Below are 20,372 nucleotides of genomic sequence, written 5' to 3' on the forward strand. Positions count from 1 at the left end.
CTAGAGTCCAAAATAATCCATGAAGAAAGGCTGAGAGGGCTAGGACTGTTCAGCCTCCAGAAGGCTCATCAGCAGCCTTTCAGAATAGTCTTAAAAAGTAGATGATGTCTCTGCTGACATTATCTTGAAAATATTGCACAGAACAAACTGATTTAGCCTTTAAAAGTAGGATCAGGTTGACAACAGCCATAGATATACTTTTACATGTTATACAGAAACATTAGAAAAGTTAAGAAATGGTCCATTTGAGTAAAATATGTACGACACCAACTTAATAGATTGTTCTTTTATCATTCATGTTAAACACACTGTCATATACACAAACACACATGCTCTGCATTAAAAAAAATAAAAATACTGAAAAATCAATTGGGGGCATACATTATATACTTTAATTTCAATTTAATCATACAATCAAATAGTTGAGGTTATTCATATAGAGCAGACCTCTTAATGCACAAAGCTGTAAGTTTTTCTAGAAGTATGTCATAGCACAATCTCCCTAAACCCTTACACACAAACCATCAACAGATCAACTCAGCTTACAGTCTTCAACTATCCTGCAAACAGGTGGCTGGTAAGTCCCAGATATCTTTACAATCACCTCTCTGAAGTGGGAAGACTTTAGAAAACCTGTACAAATACCTTGTGGATAGCTGCAAAAACAAGCTAAATTACAGAAAGTATGTAGATTCACCCTGCTGAATTAGCAATAATTTTACAGTCCAAAAGTTCCTTTATATAATTATATGCTATTAGGCCTAAATTGGCCAAGCACTTACCTGCATCTTCAGCACTCACATCATACAGTAAAATCATCTATGACCTCGGACTGTGAAGGAATGCGATGGATTAAGCCAGTATTGCCCCTCTTGTGGTAATTATGATGGATTCACTAAAAAGTAATTCTACTGTAAGAATGTAAATAGGTGTGTTGTATGTGCCAGTTTTGGACAGATTTCTCCACATGCTTAAACAAAACTCCTCCAAAACACAACTACAATGTGTTTATCTTTACAGTGCATTTGGTAGAGCTATAGGCACACACTTACTCATCAGAATTATAATCATTCAAGACAAAGTAAAGAACTGAAGGCAATGGCATTTATATGCTAACAAAGCGGTTGCTTCATTCATGGTTTTTAAGTAAACTAGACTAGAAAGGGAGACTGAAGTAAAATCGTATTTCAAATGCAGTTGAACTTATGTACTTTTTTAACTGAAATTCAGAGCACACAGAATCATGACTGGAACAAAAATCTTTTAAGTAAAAGGTCTGTGTTTTCACTGATTTTACTTGGCTGTCACATCATTCTAAAAAGATGCAATAAATCTGAAGAATGCTTGACATATTTTATTATAAATGTTCATCAATACAGAACCAAATTAATCTTTCTAAATATCTACACATCAATGTAGAACCAAATTAATCCTTCTAAATATCTACAAAAAGCACAAGGGCAGGTTAAAAAATATTCTCTAGCATGAGCAGACAATTTGTGGCTTTCAGTTTTTTTCTTTCTATGAGCCTGTTCTTAGGGAAGAAATAATTTTAGAAGGCATTTTTTTAGTCCAGTAAATCTGGAATAATCTAACTGTACTGTGGTTTTGATAGTAATTTAACTGAAAACTGAAACTAGTGCAAGGCTTTTGAAACTATTTCAAAACTCCCACATCTTTCCATATATATTTTTGTGTATTGTTCATTTGCCTCAGAATCAGCATCTGTACTGAAAAGAGTTCGCTCTTGTCCACACTGAAGAGCTGCTCTCCCCCGAGTCCAGGTAAAAGGACATTACAGGCTTGTTTCTATTACAACTGTTCAAAGGATTTTGTACCTTGCTAGCTCCTACCTTTCCTGCAATCCTAAACCATGCAAGCACATGATCTCAGACAAAGAGGAGTCCCAGCTCTTGCTAGTAGTCTGATCAAGAAATTAATCCAGGACTGCCAGTAGAGGCATTAGCAACCCTCTCAGCAAATACTATTAGATTTGACCATTACAGACAAATGCCATTATGTGACATAGTAATCTGTCACCACATTCATCAGACCAGAGGTTATGCTCTCTTTATGATTTAATAGAACAAAACAATGCCTGTTTGATCTCTCTGTGTGTATGCTAGAGTAGAGGGGTAGGGTTGGAGGAGAGGCATGATTGCTCTAATGGTTGAGTACTCTAGGTCATCATTTGCTAAACAGAATTTTCCTTGTCCATCTGCCATTTCTTTTATACTGTGTTTAACAGAGAAGTGAAACTGAAGGTGCTGTCTTCTGGAGTTTTACCTGCATTTTAAGATGGAACACCTTCATAGCAGAATCACTGCATAAAATTGTCCCTAACCTTACAGACAGGAGAAGTACATTTGCTTCCTGTGATCTTTAAACATAAAAATCCTAAAAATCCAATCTACTACTAGCACTGAAATCACAATATTTGCTTTTGCCAATGTCTTTTTGTCTTTGTCAAACCTATTTCCGTATTACTGACACGGTGATGTGATCAACACTTCAGGGCAGTGCTCAGCAATACTTCAGCCAGCCAGCTACACAGCTGAATGTAAGCAAAGGGACAGTACAAAGCAAGAAATAATACTGTGTTCCATTTGCAAAATGTCAGTCTTCCTGTTAGTATACTGTACTTGACCCTTCTGGCTGGAGAGGTGTTGATGGTTTTATTCAAAACATCGTAGATGACTGTACAGAGACTGGACATAGGTGAAGACGCACATGGGATCTGGCTTGTGACCCATCACCATCATGTCTTCCACTTCTATCAGACGGTCACAGTGAGCCATTTTCCTGTATTAACAATAAAACACATACAACAAATCAAGAGTTACATAACTGCTTCCAGGATTCATTTGATGCTCTGAGCATAATTGAAACATTGAAGAAATCCTGAGGTTTATTGGCAGCATTTCATTTCACAATGAATTGAGCAGGGTCGGGCTGGACATTGTTATTTTTCTGACAACAGAATATTCCTGTTCTTTCTGTCTCTTGCTTTATAGTGGGATCTGATCTAAAGCCCTGGAGGGGTGGTGCTTTTTTCACTATGATTCACATTCCTTATATCTGTAGCATGTAACCCAATCTCACACTACTCTGCCCATGTCTCAGTTCTTGGTTAATATATAGGGAGTTCCAAAAGAATGGAAAAACTCAGGAGGAGATGAGATGTGCTGATGAAGGTCTATGTGGCTGTGAATTGTTTGTTCTCCACCACAGCCATTTCGTCAAGATGTGAGTGATCTGGATCAGCAGAAAGGAACAGATCTGCAGAGACTTAAGATGAAAAATCAAAAGGGCAGGGATCAATTGTATCAGCATAGCTAGTACTGGGGTGAACAGCAATAGCTGAGAAAATAGCCTTTACTGACACTCAAATAAATCAGTTTAAAGGCAATCATAGCTACGAATAGTTTATGTAATTTTCTCTCACGTAATGTTTCTTAGTGTTGTGTTTATGGTGTCTTTTGTTCTCCCCTGAACTTACTGTTTATATAAACTGAGGTAGAAGAACACTGCAGCTTTCTTTTGAGAATCGTAGATAGTTTTTTGGAGATCACCTAAATGTATCACAGAATGTCCTTCAACTCACTGACAAGCAACAAAATTTTTTTATATATACATATATGTGTACTTAAAAAAATACTTGTATTTCCCAAATTAATTCCTTTGCTAGAGGCTGTAATAAGGAGAAACAACATTATGTCAAAAAATGTGAAAGGTTTTTTCTGAATGGGCAATGGCAAATCCAGTACCTCATTAGCCATGTGTTCGTACCGCCTGTTACCATTTGGAAAAAGTGTACCAAACCCAGCTGCATACCACATGGAGAGGTCTTACCCTAAGAATCCCATTGATACCAGCTCAAAAATGTTACTATTTCTGACTGGTAGGTTCACATTCATAATGACTTTAACAAATTAGTTAGCATTTAACTGCCTGCTATACAGCATAAAAAAGAATCTGGATAATGTGACTGAGGGTATTAGCTCTGCCTGTTTTCAGAAATGCAGTTACCTGGTTGAGATACTGAGAAGCTCTCAGTCTTGATCTGTACTTACACTGAATTCAACCTTTGTTCTTTTTCAAGCAAAACAAGGTACAGTTAGAGATGAAGTCTCACACGTTCTATGCATTCTCTCTGCAGAGCAATCTGGGAGGATGGGGCTTCATAATCTGAAGGTGTAATTGGACAGTTAACCCCCAATATGTAAATGGACCAAAACTTACAAAAGTGTGAAAATGTGTGATCCGTCATCCATCCTGGATGTAGCCTTGGCCAGGCTCTTGTACTGTCCAAGGTGTATCCTTTGAAGGTCTTTTTATATTAAATACCTACTTTATTCCTTTAACACTGTCTAGCCTCTGTTCTAGGTAGCCTCCCAAGGCATCAACAGAGAGTCAAAAAGAATAATAATGAAACTCTTCACTGCTGCTCTGGTGCATTAGACTTGAACTGGAAGCACTTCCCAGAGCGCTAATGTACTCACTCAGCCGTTGTGAAGGCCAGCTCAAAGTTCTGCTTGCGGTTAGCTGGGTCAAGCTTATTATAATCAAAAGCTTCAGGAAAGAAAGAATGCACAAGAGCGCAGAACGCCATCCCATCATTCCAGCTTGAGGAGAAGTTCTGCAGATCAATGTGCTGTCATGATGAAAAAAATACACATGTTAATGCAGCACAGGGGAACAAATAAGAGCAGCTGCTTTTGTTCAATGCAGTTTTCTATCATTCTTTCCCACCAGCAAGAGCACAGGCTTTATTTTCTTCTTCCTACCTTTGTATGTCCATTTCATTGTTGACATTCTGGGAAAAAAATGGCACTAAAAAGCAATAAAAGCTCTTTGCCTGAAATAGCCAGATGCAAAGTAGACACATAGTCAAGGTCCCTGATCCAAAGCCCACTGAAAATACTGTGAAGAATCTCATCAACATCAGTGAGCACTGGAGAAGGCCAGATGCACCTGCTCAGTATCTGCGGAAATCAAGGACACTGCTTATATATAACCATAATCACCCTATGGAGGATTTAAAATTGAAGAACAGTTCATTTTGTGAATAACCCTAGATAAAGACTATGCTTGCTGGCTTTGCCCAATTCAGTATCTGTTTACATACAGATAGGTAGAAACATAAGAAAAATCATACCTACTGCACAACCTGATTCTCAAAACAGATTCTTATTGTTACTTTCAAATGCCACAGTGAAAAGAAACATATTTGTTTCGTGCTGCTTTCTCATCATATAAAATTCAAGTCCCAGCTTTTCTGATAAGCAATTAACCATAATTTTAATTAGTTCTGCTTATTTATACTATAATCTACAGTTTAGCAATAATTATGCGCATTTAGTAATGTTGAAAAACATACTAAACACATGCAAAAAATCCCTAGGAAAAAAATTCTGTATTTCTTTGACAGTTGCAGTTTAAGGCCAGGTAAAACAAGTAAAATCTCAACTGCTGTATTCCTATAGTGACACTGATGCTACCTCATAAAAATTTACTCAAAGTATGATTACAACTCAACCATTTATTACAAATTTATTTGTCGAATACTAAGAGAGTACTTGGGTGTGCATGTAGCAAAATGGCCATAGTCTCCATGTATTCAGAAATTGTCATGTATAATGTGAATAAAAAATTACAGTCTGCAACTAAGAAAAAAAAGTCTGAGTGTATACTGAAATTTTTATCCATAAGCACAAAAAGGTTGGCTTTTAGAAAAACAATAATGCATTGCTTTAATATACATATAGAATCTCATTCATGCAATCACTAACAGTCTTGAATTGCTGCCTACACAAACTATATTCATGTTTCACCCACACAAAAATTAATGACTTTGAGGAAGTTAACTAATTCTCTAGCATATTTTACATTCACCCTTTGAGCACGGAATTTGGCAAATTCTCTTGAAACAAGAGAGAGATGAAAATACTACCATATCTTTACCTTATATCCTATGGTTTTTGAGCGACACCAGTCTAACAGAATTTGTTTAATGCTGCTAGCGCTGGCAACCCCAAAACTCAGCGACCTCTTCAGCTTAGCTCTGGATTCTCCTTTTCCTCTGGAAAATTAACAGAGACCAGATTAAATTATATTCTAGAAAAACTTAAACCTATTTGTCAGGAACATCTATACAGCTTTGCTCAGGTCAGCCCTTGTCCAGGTGATATTTGAGAAACACGTTGCTGAAACCTCGACTTGTTGGTCATGCAAGAAGAACTTAGTTTTATTAAACGAAAGCCAGAATTCCAATTCCAATTCCTCTTTTCTTTAAATCATACTCCCATCAAGAAGTGTATATATTTTGATCCTTAATGAATGGCAACAGAAAGTCACTATATTTGCAGTCTCCTATAATGATGGAGAAGGCAGCTTTCACAGAACTCTTCCCTGATAAAAGGGAACCTGCTGCTGCAGCTGAACAACTCCAAAGTCAGAGGATTCTGTAGCTGTGAATTTCCAAGGCTTGGTCTGTGGAGTCAGTGAAACTTTAGGGGCCTGATATTGTCGCTAAGCTCCAAATCCTACACAGAGAGAGTTCTCCCACCCAGCTGTACTCTCCTGGTAATAACCGACAAATTAGTTTTCCATTAACAAACCATTCTGGGGACAAGGACTGAGACGTACTTTGCATCATCGCGTTCCAGTTTTTCAAAAAGCGCTTTCCTGGCCTGCGTTTCTGAAGTCCGCGGGAGCGTCTGAGACCGCACCAATTCTCGCCTCCTTTCAACCGGGCGATGCACAGTAGGAGGAGGTGAGTGAGAGCTGGGGGTCACCTCACAGCAACTGTCAACGGCACTGGAGAAACATAACGTGAAAAGTAAGTGGTAAATGAAAGAGTAACTCTCTGCAGTGACAAGAGCGAGCATAAAGGTTCAACTGTTGTCTCTAAACCTTCCAAAAGATCCATTTCAAGAGGACCTGCATGAAAAGGACCTGCATCAAAAGCAATGTTAATAAAAGTAAAATTATTATTAAGACACAACAGCACATAAGTATTGAAGCACCTGAGGTACTGTTACAAATAAGACACAGCTGGGCAAGCCACAAGCACTTTGCAGCATTGAGCAGAACAACAATTACAAACCTTCAAGAAAAAAAAGAAGACAAAAAAGTTGTGGCCACACACGAGCACTAAATCCCATCAGTTTCCAACTTCAGGGTTCTTGGAGGCTGTGACATTTTTAAAATGAAACTTGAAGAATAAATCTGGAAGTACTTTTGAAATTTTTACTTGTAGCACACAGAATTCTGACCTTCTGCCAGTGTTGCTTTACTGACTGCAAGCTGTATATGTGATTGAGAAATATATTCTAATTTGTGTTTGTTTGAGCCATATACTGCTTCATTGGCATTAATGAAGCAAGCCAAACATTGCATTTGGAATTACTCCATATCGCAGAGATGGGGAAACAGGCAAAGAACAACGACATCAGTGTCACACGTTAATTTGTGTTACAGATGGAGGTCGGGTATGACACCAAGGTTTCTAGGGTGCTCACTGTATCATGACTCAAATACTGAAGTGCTGATGTTGGAACTACCTGGGAGGAAATGTAATACCTAATTTGGGATTGTTTTCAATACAGATACAAGCCTAATTTAAGAGATTTAAACTTTCTTCTCTCCAATTCTTTTATTGATGGATATTCTGCATGCTAAGCATGTCTGTATATGCCAGGAATAATTGTGATAACATGTAATCCTCTACTAAGCAACTGCAACTTGAGTTAATAAAAAGTGTGTAGTACTCCTCAGGAAGGCATTTATCTACAAATTAAAGTCTAGGCTAGCCAAACTAAGGATATTTGCTGGTAATTATATGTTGGTTTCCAAAAATAAACCTAAAGTACTAATTTCAACACAGATTAGTATATTTAAAACTGTTTTCAAAGGATCTGACAACTTCCTCCTCCTAACAAAAATCCACCACTATCAAGCATTGATAATCTTACTGAATAAGACTAAAACAAAGTGTTAATCCACAGTTAGGTCTACTTGAAAGTGCTCTGTAAAATTTTGTCCCTTCTCATCTCTGTTCCACTTAGCCCAGAGGAAAGCTCACAGCCTTTAACACACTTAAAATATAGCACAAGTGTCTCATTTGTTCTTTGGTGCACTGGTGGGACAGCCTGAAGAAGCACCCCCCACCAAAAAAGGAGCCAAACGTGCTTAGGCTATCCAAAGCTGTAATCACAGGTGTGATGTTCATGTACAGCCTACCAGATGCCTTGTGGAAAGAATGGTGTGAGGATTAACCAGGATATGGCCCTGATATAGGAATCAGAGGCACAAAAGAGCAAGTCATGCAGGGAGAATGAGTGATCCTCAAACTAGACATATAGCATGATGTATACAGCAAGTTGCTGATTTCCTGTGAGAAGTACAATCAATAAATAACCTGGTATGTTTCACCTGAGAACATTCAGGGTATGTATATAAGCACTGCTGTGTTGAATGAAAACTACTCTGTACAGTACATCACTAGGATGGTTTTAGTACAGATAGTGTGATTATTCCAGTAGTCATTGACATCGATTGGTTATTCGCTGAAAGTAGAAGTGTGGTTAAGAGGAATATGCCCATTTACATGTTGATGGGCATAGCACATATATTACATACATTAATGTAATTTAATGTATGTACATACATACATTAAATGAACTACCTATGTTAATGTAAGAGATTATGGGGCAAGTAGATTAATGTACAATTATAGATCCAATGCTTAAAACAGCATCTGGGACTCACCTGTTTTCCAAGTCAGCAGAACACCTGTCCCTTGAGACTACATTGACCACAATGGCCTAACAAAATGTCATGAAAAATGCATACCTTTCACCAGTTTTGGCTCCACTACGCAGCCCGTAGTTCACAGTTGGCACAGGCTTGGTGACAGAAGTAGCATTCTCTGTGTAAAAACAGAAAAGATGCATTAGTGCAGAAACTTTCCTCATGTGCTTTCAAACAGAAAATTTCCTCATGTGCTTTCCTGGCGGATAGATACGCATTGATTTTTACTCACCACACTGTAAAGCTGCAGGCCTCTGACTTCCATTTGATCTAACAGGCTGGGGAAGGGTTTTCCCCAGCAGTTCAATTCCTCTGTAAAACTGCAGCGAGGATAGTATAGGCATACCAGGAAGGACTCCAAGAGGACGCCTTTGATAAAACTGCATTTGGAAGGTGAGATCACTTCGGGCCCTCAGAGCAGGGCACACTGCCACTGACATTTCAGTTAAAGGAAAAAGTGGTGCTTGCAAAAGTCATTCTAGCAGACAAGCCCTGGGGAGTTTAATGTAATTGAGTATGTTGATGAGTACATAATTTAAATGATCTCATATTGGAAAAAAGGCTCCCAATATTACCAGTTGGATTGGGCCTGGGCCAGTCTGACCCTCGCTGCTGGGCCAAAGGCAGCAACTGTGGTGCATCACCCCAGAGATACCGTGGCTTGCTGGTGGTTGCAGCTGGGCACTGAACAAGTCCAGGCTTGTTGGAACCCCGTTTACCTCAGGAGGAATAGCTTCAGGCGATGGTGAAGAGAAAAAGGAGAGGATTCTGCTGGAGGGTTTAATGTCCAGAGGTTTATTCCATGGTTTCAGAGGTCTGAACGTGAGCAACTGCTCCAACAGAACCCGGCCGCATGCTCTGATCACCTTTTTAAGCTCAGGCACAGGGGGAGGGGAGGTACAGGTGAGCCACCAACCAGGTGAGAGGGGCAGGGTCTCAGGGGAAGATGACACCCAGAAAGGCCAATGACCTCTGGGCATAGGGGCATCCTTTGAACTTGACCAACCACACGACGCCTTGCTGGAATGTTAAGCCTGATTGACAGGACTCACTCAGCATGGGGGCAAGGGGGAAGGGAGAGACGTATAGGCACACCTGGGAAAGTGACCTGGAAGGCCAAAATGGGACATTACAGCACACCACAACAATCTCATTTCTACCAGGAAGACATTTTAGTTTGTAAAGTAGAAGAGACTCGAAGTTGCAAATGTGGCTTAAAATCAACTTTGCCTCTTCCTCCCTCCACCTCTGAGGTTCTACCTTATGTGCTTTGCCTCTTAGGGCTCAGCTTTGGACTCCAGCTATGCTCTATAATTGCAAAACAGTGGAGTGTCTTGCCCAGTTTTAACATACCAAAGCCAAAACTTGTTGCATAAACCAGCAGCCGATTTCTTGAAAGCTCCTTCTATACACGAAGGACTGCCATCTTAGAAGCAGTCCAACCTGATTCACTGTCTTACTCTCTGAAAATGCAGAATTCTTCCCTCTTCTCATAGAAGTGATCCAGATCAACTACACTTCTCATGTAAAACACACTGCATACAGGTGTGACAAATTTGTGACCACTGACAATTGCCATATACTTATGCCAATCTCAGATGTTTTCTGATGAGGAGGAATGTAATCCTTATTCCAGAAGAGCTACATATTTTGCTAAATAGACCGACACTTGAGACCACTGTGAAATGTCAGTACATTGTGCAGACAGTAACAACTTGGTGACAGCAATCACAGGTACTTTTGGAGAGAGATCAACTAATCTATTTCAACTGAAATCAGAAAGCTCAAAGTAATTTGCTTCAGCATACGAGGGTGGGCACGCCACTTTCCAACTGCCTTGTGTGCAGTCACAGTTTTCACTTGATCAGCTGAAATCTTCACTGCTCAAGCTGCCTGCCTCACTTTTCTGGCACCTATGGTTTCCACTGCAGAGATTGCCTAACGGTACACACGTACATCACTGTGAAAGTAAGGGTAAGTACCCCTCACTTTGAACTGATTGAGAATCTGATGGAGTAGAACAAGTGTTTGTGATTCTATGAGTCTGTATACATATACTTGTTAGCAATGTTAGTATTACCGTGTACCTACAAGTCAGAAGTACATGCTCAGATCCCCCCAAAGAGCCCAGAATTACTCTCAATTTTTGTTGCATAAGGGCATGCATATAGGAATACTCACCAGTAGCAGATGAATCCATTGTTCTCACTGTAATTGAATTCCAGTCCTTCACTGTATCAGCACAAAGACAAAGGAAGTGTTTGCTACATTTTTAGTTTTAGTAGGATAAAAACTGAAAGAATCGTCTGCAAATAACCCCTATCTCTTGCTAGCAATCCCATCCCAGTCTCCTTCTGTAATTTCTGACTCATATATATATAATCCAATTTGTAAGTGTCACAGCCAAGGATGAACGGCTTCCATGTGATTTTTTTTTTAAACTCAGTTTCAATATAACTAAGATTCTGCAATCACGGACATATGTATATGTGTCAGACTGCTGTCAGTCATTCCTTCTTCCAAATGACTATTAGAACCTGCTGGACAAATATCTGCCTAACTTCACCCAGGACCTCCAGTCCTAAAGCTTTAAAAATGTCCACAAATTTCATGAAAACAGCTGGGCATGTTTAAGAGATTCAGTAACTTACTGAATTCAGTAACTGTGCTGTAAGATACACTTCACTAAAAACTCAACTACATTAGGCACAAGAATTCTCTGCAGATGTGACATTACAACTGAAAGCTCCAGCTAGGACCCACAGTTCCAAAATAGAATGTCCCACAATGGGATAAATAGCCATAGAAGCAAGGTTTCATAATGGCCACTAGGTCACAGGACAAAACTCATAGCACCAGTTGAAGAAAGGAAACGGGATGCGGCTTCAGCAAGTTATTTTTCTCTTTTACCTGGCTGGTTGGAAGATTTTACTCCCATTTTATTTGCGCTCTTGCCCTGTCCCAGCAGGCAAGAAGATGTATTAGTTGTTCCTGCTGAACAGATGCTCTCTCCTGAAAACTTCTCAGGTATCCTGGTAACTGCAGTAACGGGAAGGTGGGGCATCTGTAAGGTGACTGCAGGGGCATGGGCTTCGGGGGATGAAGATTCTGATATCTGAAAACAGGTCAGTTCATGGGCGACTTTTGCCTGACCTGAATAAAAAATGGGAGAGAGGAAGTAAATTTGTTTGCAGTTTGTAACAAAGCTACAAATGAATGTTCATTCAACAACTTTATTTTACAGGTCATTGGATTTACTCCTCTTTGAAACATCTACATAGCAGAAACAACCCTAGCCCAAGTGACCCTTGCAGCGATCACACTTACTCTATGTGAACCTCAGCAGGAGCAATATCTTCAGATCATTAATATATTAGCATTTGCATTTGGTAAGCTTCTCTTCCTCTGCGCAGCTCTCACTCACAATCTCCTGCCCCAGTTACGGAAGCAGCATTTTTGTTCATGGTTTTATGAAACACTGTATATGACTCTTTCCTTCCTCCACTGAAGGATGACAGAAGCAGATGGGTGACTTGCAACATGTTTTGGGACACAAGACTACAACGGCACCCACCACAGAAGGTCTTACCGCTCGTGTCTCAAGTTAATGCAGGTGTAATAGCCTCCAATTTATGAAACACTGTAGTACATGCTTAAGAGTAAAGCCAAAGTTTAGAAATTAAACTCCTAATTATGAAATAAAGTACAAGTGCCACTGGACAATATCCATAGAAACTATAGAAGATTCTAACCCTTCAGAAATGTGAGTCCTGCTCTATGACTGCCAAGATCAGGTATTTTACAAGCGGTGCTGCTTCATTTCATGCCCTGTTCCTACCTGATGATGAAGATCGATGCCCATTTTCAATGATGGAAGAACTAAAAACTCTTCTGAACTCAGGTTTCTGGTGGTCATCCAGGTCTACACTCTGTCAGAAAAGAAAACAGACACGACAGCTAAATTTCAAACAGCAGCAAAAGTGGGAAGAATATCCAGAAACACCTGCCAAGAACAGGTCTTCCTCATGCAAGAGGCCACAAAATAAGAAAGGAACAATTACCTAACCCCAGGAGCTGAGCCTGCGAATGAAGCATTGGCAATGCATAACTTAAATCAGTCTTCACATGTGTGTCCTTAAAGGACCCTAGGAGGTGTTATCTTTTGTTAGATAAAGGTATCAGCACCCACTGCAATGGTGATACACAGAAGACTTGATGTAACAGTGGAGAAATTGATTGAGATTGCATAGAATAATGCTGTTCATTTTTTTTATTTGCTGCAGCAGAAAGAAAATACAGTATAAAAACATATTGTACAGGCATTACAAAGTCAATTCAATCCTAGGACACTACAGCTATTTTATGATCTGCAGCGTTTGTAAGGATAGCTTTTTTTCTGGCAAAAGCATAAATTGTCCTCGTAACGGCTGTCAATATAATTCCAGAAAAATCAGCCAGGAGTTTTTTTGTGGGTTTAGTAGGAGGTTGTGGGGGTTTTTGAGGGGTTTGTTTGATTGCGTTTTTTGTCTGGTGGGGATGGGGTTTTTTGGGGGGGTGAAGGGGCATGTTAAATCATGAGGAACTATGTGATTTTTGGCTGCATAACTAAAGGAAGAAGAAACTGCTTCGCAGATACATGATTACGGCAGTTAAGTTTCCAAGAAGAAGCAGCAGCTACAAGTAGTAGAGAGAAATTCCCCAACACACATTCCACAAAAACGTTCATTGATTGTGTAGTTATACCCAGATGTTTTAATTTCTGGGAGAACCCCACTATTTTGAAACTTTTGAAAAAGGTTCTGTGCATGAATAAACTCGGTCATCACTAGCTGCCAGGATTGAGAAAATTACAAATTAAACAAGTACTAATTATAGAAACCACGCAGAATCAGAGGTTCAGAACCTTTATTGCTGCATTTAGTGCAACTGAGATCCCAGTCGACAGTTACTGCCCAAATCCAGAACTGAAATGTGAAGCACAGCTAATGCAGCTCCCTATAATGTACCCATGATACACAGTTAGAACTGTTTAGCCATTCATGTCACATTATGACCTGAATGTGAAGAATGCCTGTGTATGCTGTAAACATGAATCTACTTTTATAAGCTGGGGAGGTGTGGGTGAGTAAAATCGTCAAATGACATGATTGTTGCAAAGGTCACGTAGCATTCTACACACTGAACTGGCTTTCTAATGCAATGTCAAGTGCTGCGTTACCTTATTTCATGCAAACCTGAGTGCTACAGTTTGGCTAACAGTGCCAAAGAAGAAATTGATACCAGGCTGGAGGATGGGGAAGAAGGCCCATGTGCTGACAGAACAGTGGGAGGATTTGAGATCAGATTCTGATGTGCATTTAGTAGTGTCAGACTGAAGTACTTTCAGAATTCACTGTGGAGATGCCAAGCTTCTGACAAACTCGTGTTTAGCAATACTACTTCTGTCAGTGCTGCTTATATAGATTATAAATAGCAGAAGGATAACTACACATATCTGATCTTAATAATAAGAAGTACACATTTGTACAACTCATGTGACAACAACACAATGAAGAACTGATGAAGAAAAGAAAGTTAACACTAATATTTTGGATGCCTTATCCAAAACTGGTTTGCAGAACTAATCTCTGTGTAGGTCAGAGGTTTCCATGTAAGGAGGGTGATAATACTTTCCATAGTTATAGGGCTGCTGGAATTTCTCCTTTGCTGCAAAGAAGTTACACTTTGGAGATCCTTAACTGGAAGCTGCATTTATCGCAAGCCAGTAGTAAAAATTCAATGCATTCAGAAAAAATAAGCACCAGTTCACAAGATTAGGAAAAAAAAAAGAAATACAATTGTTGTTTCCTCGCTGAACCTCTAAGGTTCTGCATGTCTGTTATGTCTCTTCAAGATTTTGTCTGCAACAAGGTCAAATTCTAGAAGAATGACAGACACATATGATATTGCTCTCACTCAAATGACAGATTTCAGTCATTCAGTGTCATTCACAAAACCACCAACTACCACAAGGGTCACAGTACAAATCACTGGTTCTAGAAATGCTGTTTATGTAGGAGAAGTACATCCCATTCTTAAATATGATAGGTGAAATTGTTGCTTCACTTTGAAGAACGGTAATATTGCCACTGACTGCCACAGAGGCAAAGTTCCACACTCTGTTCCTTGCATATATTGAGATCACTGAGATATCAGATACTGGGAACAATGAAATTTTGAGGAAATGGAAACAAGCCAGCTAGACACCAGCAAGAAGTGTACCATGTTTACCCCTTAATTCTACTACAAGAAAGCCATTGTCCACAAGACAATACAAGTATTCTCTATCTGTCAGTGACCCTGCTACGTGAAAAAAAAGCCTTTAACACCATGAACATATTAGAAAAGCTATTGCACTGAAGAAAAACAATAGGAGTACTGGATATAAACGGATAGGAGGGAACATTTCTCTCTTAGCAGCTTCAGCAGGATGCCACAGTGAGTTAAAACAAACAACAAAAATCTAGATAAGGATCAAGGCAACCATGAAATGTCACCATTCCAAAAGGACACTTCTGGAAGTATAAGAGAATAATGAAGAAGTTAAACCAACAGACTTCCTTTATCAAACAGAGGAGTTAAGATAGTTTGGAAACAGAGTATGTAATGCTCTAGTAATCATGTAATCTCCCTGTCATTATAGAACCATAGAACGGTTTGAATTGGAAGGGATCATAAAGGTCATCTTGTTTCAATACCTTGACATGCACATGGATTCCATGCATTAGATGAGGTTGCTCAGGAGCCCTTCCAACCTGGCCCCGAAGACCGATAGGGGTGAGGCATCCACAACTTTCCCGGGCAACCTGTGCTTCACCACCCTTCGAGTGAACGGTTTCTTCCTAACATCTGATCTAAACCCGCCCACTTTAAAACCATTGCCCCTTGTCCTGTTGCTATCTGCCCATACAAAAACAAGTGCCTCACCCTCTTTTTGTAAGCCCCCTAAAGTATTTGAAGGCCACAGTGAGGTTTCCCTGAAGTCTTCTCTTCTCCGGGCTGAATAACCCCAGCTCTCTCAGCCCATCTTTGCTGGAAATACTTAGGTCATTATATAGACCCCAGGTCATGTCTTATGCAGTTACTCACAGGCTGCCTAAGCGCCGGGTGCCATCAGGTCATCAGGGAGAGATCCCAATGGGTAGTAATACTTGTTTAGACCTTCATAGGTGGTCATAGCCAGCTATCTATCTCTGTGGCTTTGACCACTGCCGGAAAATTCTCTGCAGCTGTCTGTCCAAGTTATACAGAAACTCTTCTGACAGTTTTAAAATGGGACACCCTTAAAGTACTTTTAGTTCTCCCTCTTAACAAAGGCATCATGCTTAATCACAAAAACTATGGAAATATCGTAAGTTATGAAGCTCTTGCCAAAATGTAAAATCAGACCAACAAAAGAAAGATCAAAACTCTTTCTTTGTAAATGCTCAGTAGCGCAGGTATGGCTCCAGGATCCAGATCTTTGAAACTACCTCTTCAAATATCCCCTATTTTCCACCTTTGTGAAAGCAGCTCTCAAGACTCTGGCGTGGTTAAGAGAGCTGAGTTGAAGTCTGGTATCAAAATAACAGAAAGACTCACCTCCAAATCGGAGCAGCTAACATCCATTTAAAATTCCACCAAAACCAGCATTTAGACTGCTCCATATCAGCTTTCAGGGACATCATAGCAGAAATTGCCCAGATTAGAATTAAAAGGAGATTTGTGTCCTCGCTTCTGAACTATGCTTGGAAGTCCCTGGATTCATTTTTTTCCCAAATGAAATTATCATTAAAAATAATCTAGCAATATTAGAATATAATGGCTGAGATACCAAATATGCTCAGAATCTCTGATATTCAATTAATGCGGCATCGACCGCACAGTAAAAAGGAACTCAGCCAATAAATCTTTTCAGGAGCAAGAGAGCACATCTTGATTTGCTACTATTTCCAGGTCAGCGTTATTTGCTTCTCGTGTCTCGCATTATAGAAGTATTTCCTAGGACTAGAAGCGTCACCAGTTTTATTATAGGTGCTCGTGTGTCTGTAAACATACACAGTGCCATTTATGGTATTCTGTTTCAAATGCTTCAGTCATATAACCAGAAATTGAAATCAGCTGAAGGAACAGTGTTGATTACAGAAAATCTGAGCAACTGTCCCAGCAACCAAGGCTTGGTCTTTCATCATTTGCATGCAGCCACATCAGAACCTGACCCACAAACTCATGTTTTCACTACACAAATTTGGCACGTAGAGCTGTAGTTGCACCTCCCATACTTCTCAGTACTGAAATTCCCTTTTGGTCAGCTCTGCTAACTTGGGAACTTCTCTAACCTAAATTGTTGGGAGGGCACTGAAGAACGATCAGCACTTAAGTGATCTTCCTTGAACCCCCAAAGCAAAGCAGGAAGGTTCCCATCCAAACAAAAGCTCATACTGTGCTTTAACGCAGACCGATACCTAAAGCTGGATATTGGCCGTAACATTGATGAAAGACTTTCACAGACTGTGGACACCACAGCATAGACAGTGGTGATGGAGTGAGGGACCACAATCCCTTGTCCCTTCTGTATCACTCATCTTATTTCAATTCCTTGCAATACAAGCAAGTGTGGATAGCTCCGCAGAACAAAAAGGAAGCCGTCTGGAAGTTGTATGGATGCTGCTTACCTTTGTCACATAGGGGAAAGGCAGCAATTGCTAGAATATATCAAATAACAGTTTTACCTTTCCATTTGCCCAGAGGTAGGAAGCCCAATGATCCCATTCACAGGTCAGTAGGAAATGAAGAGGGCTGGAATGCAATACAGACTCTGCTCATTCCCACCAATTCTAGTAAATGTAACTTCCAAGCTTTTCTTCTTTAACCCCAAGCCTAGATAGACCACAGACCCAATTTTTAAAGCTCCAACAATTTTAAAACCCCCTTAAGACATGCTTAACCCAGAGGACATGAAACAGGCTGTCATCTGTGAAAGCCAAGTCTCTAGTACCTTAGTTTTATGTGACCGAATCACAGTGTACGGACTGGTAGCGCTCTCCTGGCATCAAAGGTGGCACAGGAGCTCTCAATTCTTATCGCAGAGACAGACACAGAAAAAGAATTACACAAAACATCTCGGTACCAGATGAGCTTTCCACTATTGGGATTTCTGTGCACCAAGTTACAGTGCTCCATTACACTGCAGAAAGTTTTATCAGTGGGATGGATGACTACGTTTGTGCAAGTTCAGGTCATAGACACCACGAAAGCTTGTGTCAACCTCTCAGGGACGAGTGCAGCAGTGAGGGACAGTGGTTGGACAGCAAAACTGACTCACTGTGGGATGTTATCTTATGGAAACCTCTGCCTGCTATATGCTTAAGCTATTCCCCTTTGCAAGTTTTCCAACTGGCAAACAGCACTGTTGGCACATAGATCCCCCAGAATCGAGTCCAAAAAGGATACAAAAATATTCGCGTACACACGTACATTGATAGCCTAGACTGCCCCATCTCCTCTTATTTCTAACCACAGGGAACCGACAGATTGCTACTACTCTAACCAAGATCCCAGTCTGACCAAAGAGGGCCATAATCCGGTAGATCTCTAGATGGTATCACAGCCAAGACCATCTCTCAGCGCACCTCCCAAAATACCACTGACCCCTGGCAAAAGAGGAACCCCGTGCACTTAAACATTATCCCGTGCCAACGCAGTCTGGCAACACCCGTGAAGCATCCCTACATGCTTGCCCTTGGCCCTCCCTCCTGTCGTCTCCCTGGCCGCTTACTTGGCTCCGGCCAGCGACCGTTCGCTTGGCATGACCGGAGAAGGCGCTGTCGGCCGAGCCTTGCGCCGGCGAGCCGGGCCCCACGACCTGGGGGCTCTCTGCCGCCTCGTTCACCCACTCCTGCGACAGCCCCGCCGACCTGCCCAGGGCCTCCACCTGCCGAGACAGGCGCTCCAGCTGTACCCGGAGGCGCCGGTTCTCCTGCTGCAGCTCAGAGACAGCGTGTGCCAGGGGGCTGGCGAGGCGCAGCACCTCCTCCACCTGCCGGCCTACTCCTTGCTTGAACAGCTGGATGTCCACATGTATCTCCCGGACGGCGCCCCGCAGCGTGTCCTCGTAGCGTTCCAGGCCGTCGCAGACAGTCTGCGCCTCTCGACTGTTCAAATCCTCGCTCTCGCCGGCCATGGTGTCCGCGCACCGCAGGCTGCGCGGGCAGGGACGTAGGAAGGTCGGGAGCGGCTATCGGCAGACGCCGGACCGTCTCCCTCTTCGCCGTCGCCTCTCCACCTCTTAGAGACCTCCCCGTGCCCCCCGGCGGCCCCTAGCCCAGCCCTAAGCCCGGCCCCCGGCGCCGCCGGGCACGGCCCGTTCTGCTGGGACGCGGGGGCTCGGCGGGGCGCGCTCCGGGCAGCCGCCGCACAGAAGCGGCGCGGATGGTGTGGGTCGTGCGCCTGTCCGGTGTGCTCCGCTCAGCGTGCACTCCTTCAAAGGGGGAGATGGAATTTCGGGAGGGAATGGTGGAACAAGCAAGGGGAAGGGGTGGGGCCACGAGATCGTTCTCAGCTGCCCGAGGCCTTTAGCCCGCGATGGGCTGCGGGCGGGGCCGCGGGAGCGAGACGGCTCGAATCGGGCGGCAGCGCTGGTGTGGAGCAAGGAAGAAGCGAGAGATGGGGGTCGGGAAGGAATCGGAGAGAGACAGAACGAGGGGAGGAGGGGTTTGTACCAGGTCTTTCCCGGCTTGCTTGGACGATGACGATGTGAAAGTTATGCACAGATTGTCTCTTTAGCTGGGAACACGGAGGCGAGGGGAGGAGAGAACGGTCTTTGAGGGCATAGAGACGGAAATGCACGCACAAGCACCCTTAGACAAACTGCCAAATTTCTGCGCTTTCATGGGCAGAAACTTGTAACCAGCATGTTCACACTTACACGTTTCCCACAGTAGGCTGCAATTCCATGGCCATTAGTACCGAACTGTCAAGTCGTCCAGCAGATCCAATCTGGGTGCATGGTGGATGCGACACATGTCTATCCAGCTAACCAGAGCCACGATGCACAACCCTTTCAGGCATATTCTTTACTGCAGCACAAGACAAAAAAGCCCCACAGAAAAAGGGAATCTGAGAAATATTTTAAGCAAATTTGCATCATCAGGTAGCCTATACATGACAGCACTTTATGTCAGGTGGCTACAACTTCTTTGGTACCATTTAACAGTTGTCAATAGTAGCATACTTGCAGCAGCAAGTAGCTAAGCCTGTAAATCTGGAATGTGCAGGGAAAGTTGGCATTCTGCGCCAGTCAGTATATGTAAAACCCTAAAACAATAATAACAGATAACAGAATTCAATTACCATTAGCTCACAGGCAATTTCTTAACATATGCAACCTTATTGAAAAACAATATGTGCATGTGTGTGGTTATTACTGTTGACAGCTCATAGCTATTAGCTAATGGCACTGATAGTGTAATTCTTTGGAAAATACTCTTCTCTAGTAAATATTTCCATTTTTTACAATTTTTTTAATTGCTAAAGAAAAT

At 41.6% G+C, this 20,372-nt stretch overlaps 1 protein-coding gene across 1 annotated transcript; it reads right to left on the reverse strand.

Moving 5' to 3' along the window:
• Positions 1-378: 378 nt before the first annotated feature.
• On the reverse strand, positions 379-19,291 carry SMTNL2 (smoothelin like 2). Its single transcript, XM_058817715.1, has 9 exons — positions 18,611-19,291; positions 12,653-12,743; positions 11,725-11,967; positions 10,996-11,046; positions 8,857-8,932; positions 6,649-6,819; positions 5,965-6,082; positions 4,503-4,654; positions 379-2,802 (listed from the first exon to the last, which is right to left on the reverse strand). The coding sequence occupies exons 1-9, from the start codon at positions 19,013-19,015 to the stop codon at positions 2,676-2,678; spliced, it is 1,434 nt and encodes a 477-aa protein (XP_058673698.1). The 5' UTR covers positions 19,016-19,291; the 3' UTR covers positions 379-2,675.
• Positions 19,292-20,372: the final 1,081 nt, after the last annotated feature.

Source organism: Ammospiza caudacuta, chromosome 20 (genome assembly GCF_027887145.1).
Source record: "Ammospiza caudacuta isolate bAmmCau1 chromosome 20, bAmmCau1.pri, whole genome shotgun sequence".
Taxonomy (NCBI): domain Eukaryota; kingdom Metazoa; phylum Chordata; class Aves; order Passeriformes; family Passerellidae; genus Ammospiza; species Ammospiza caudacuta.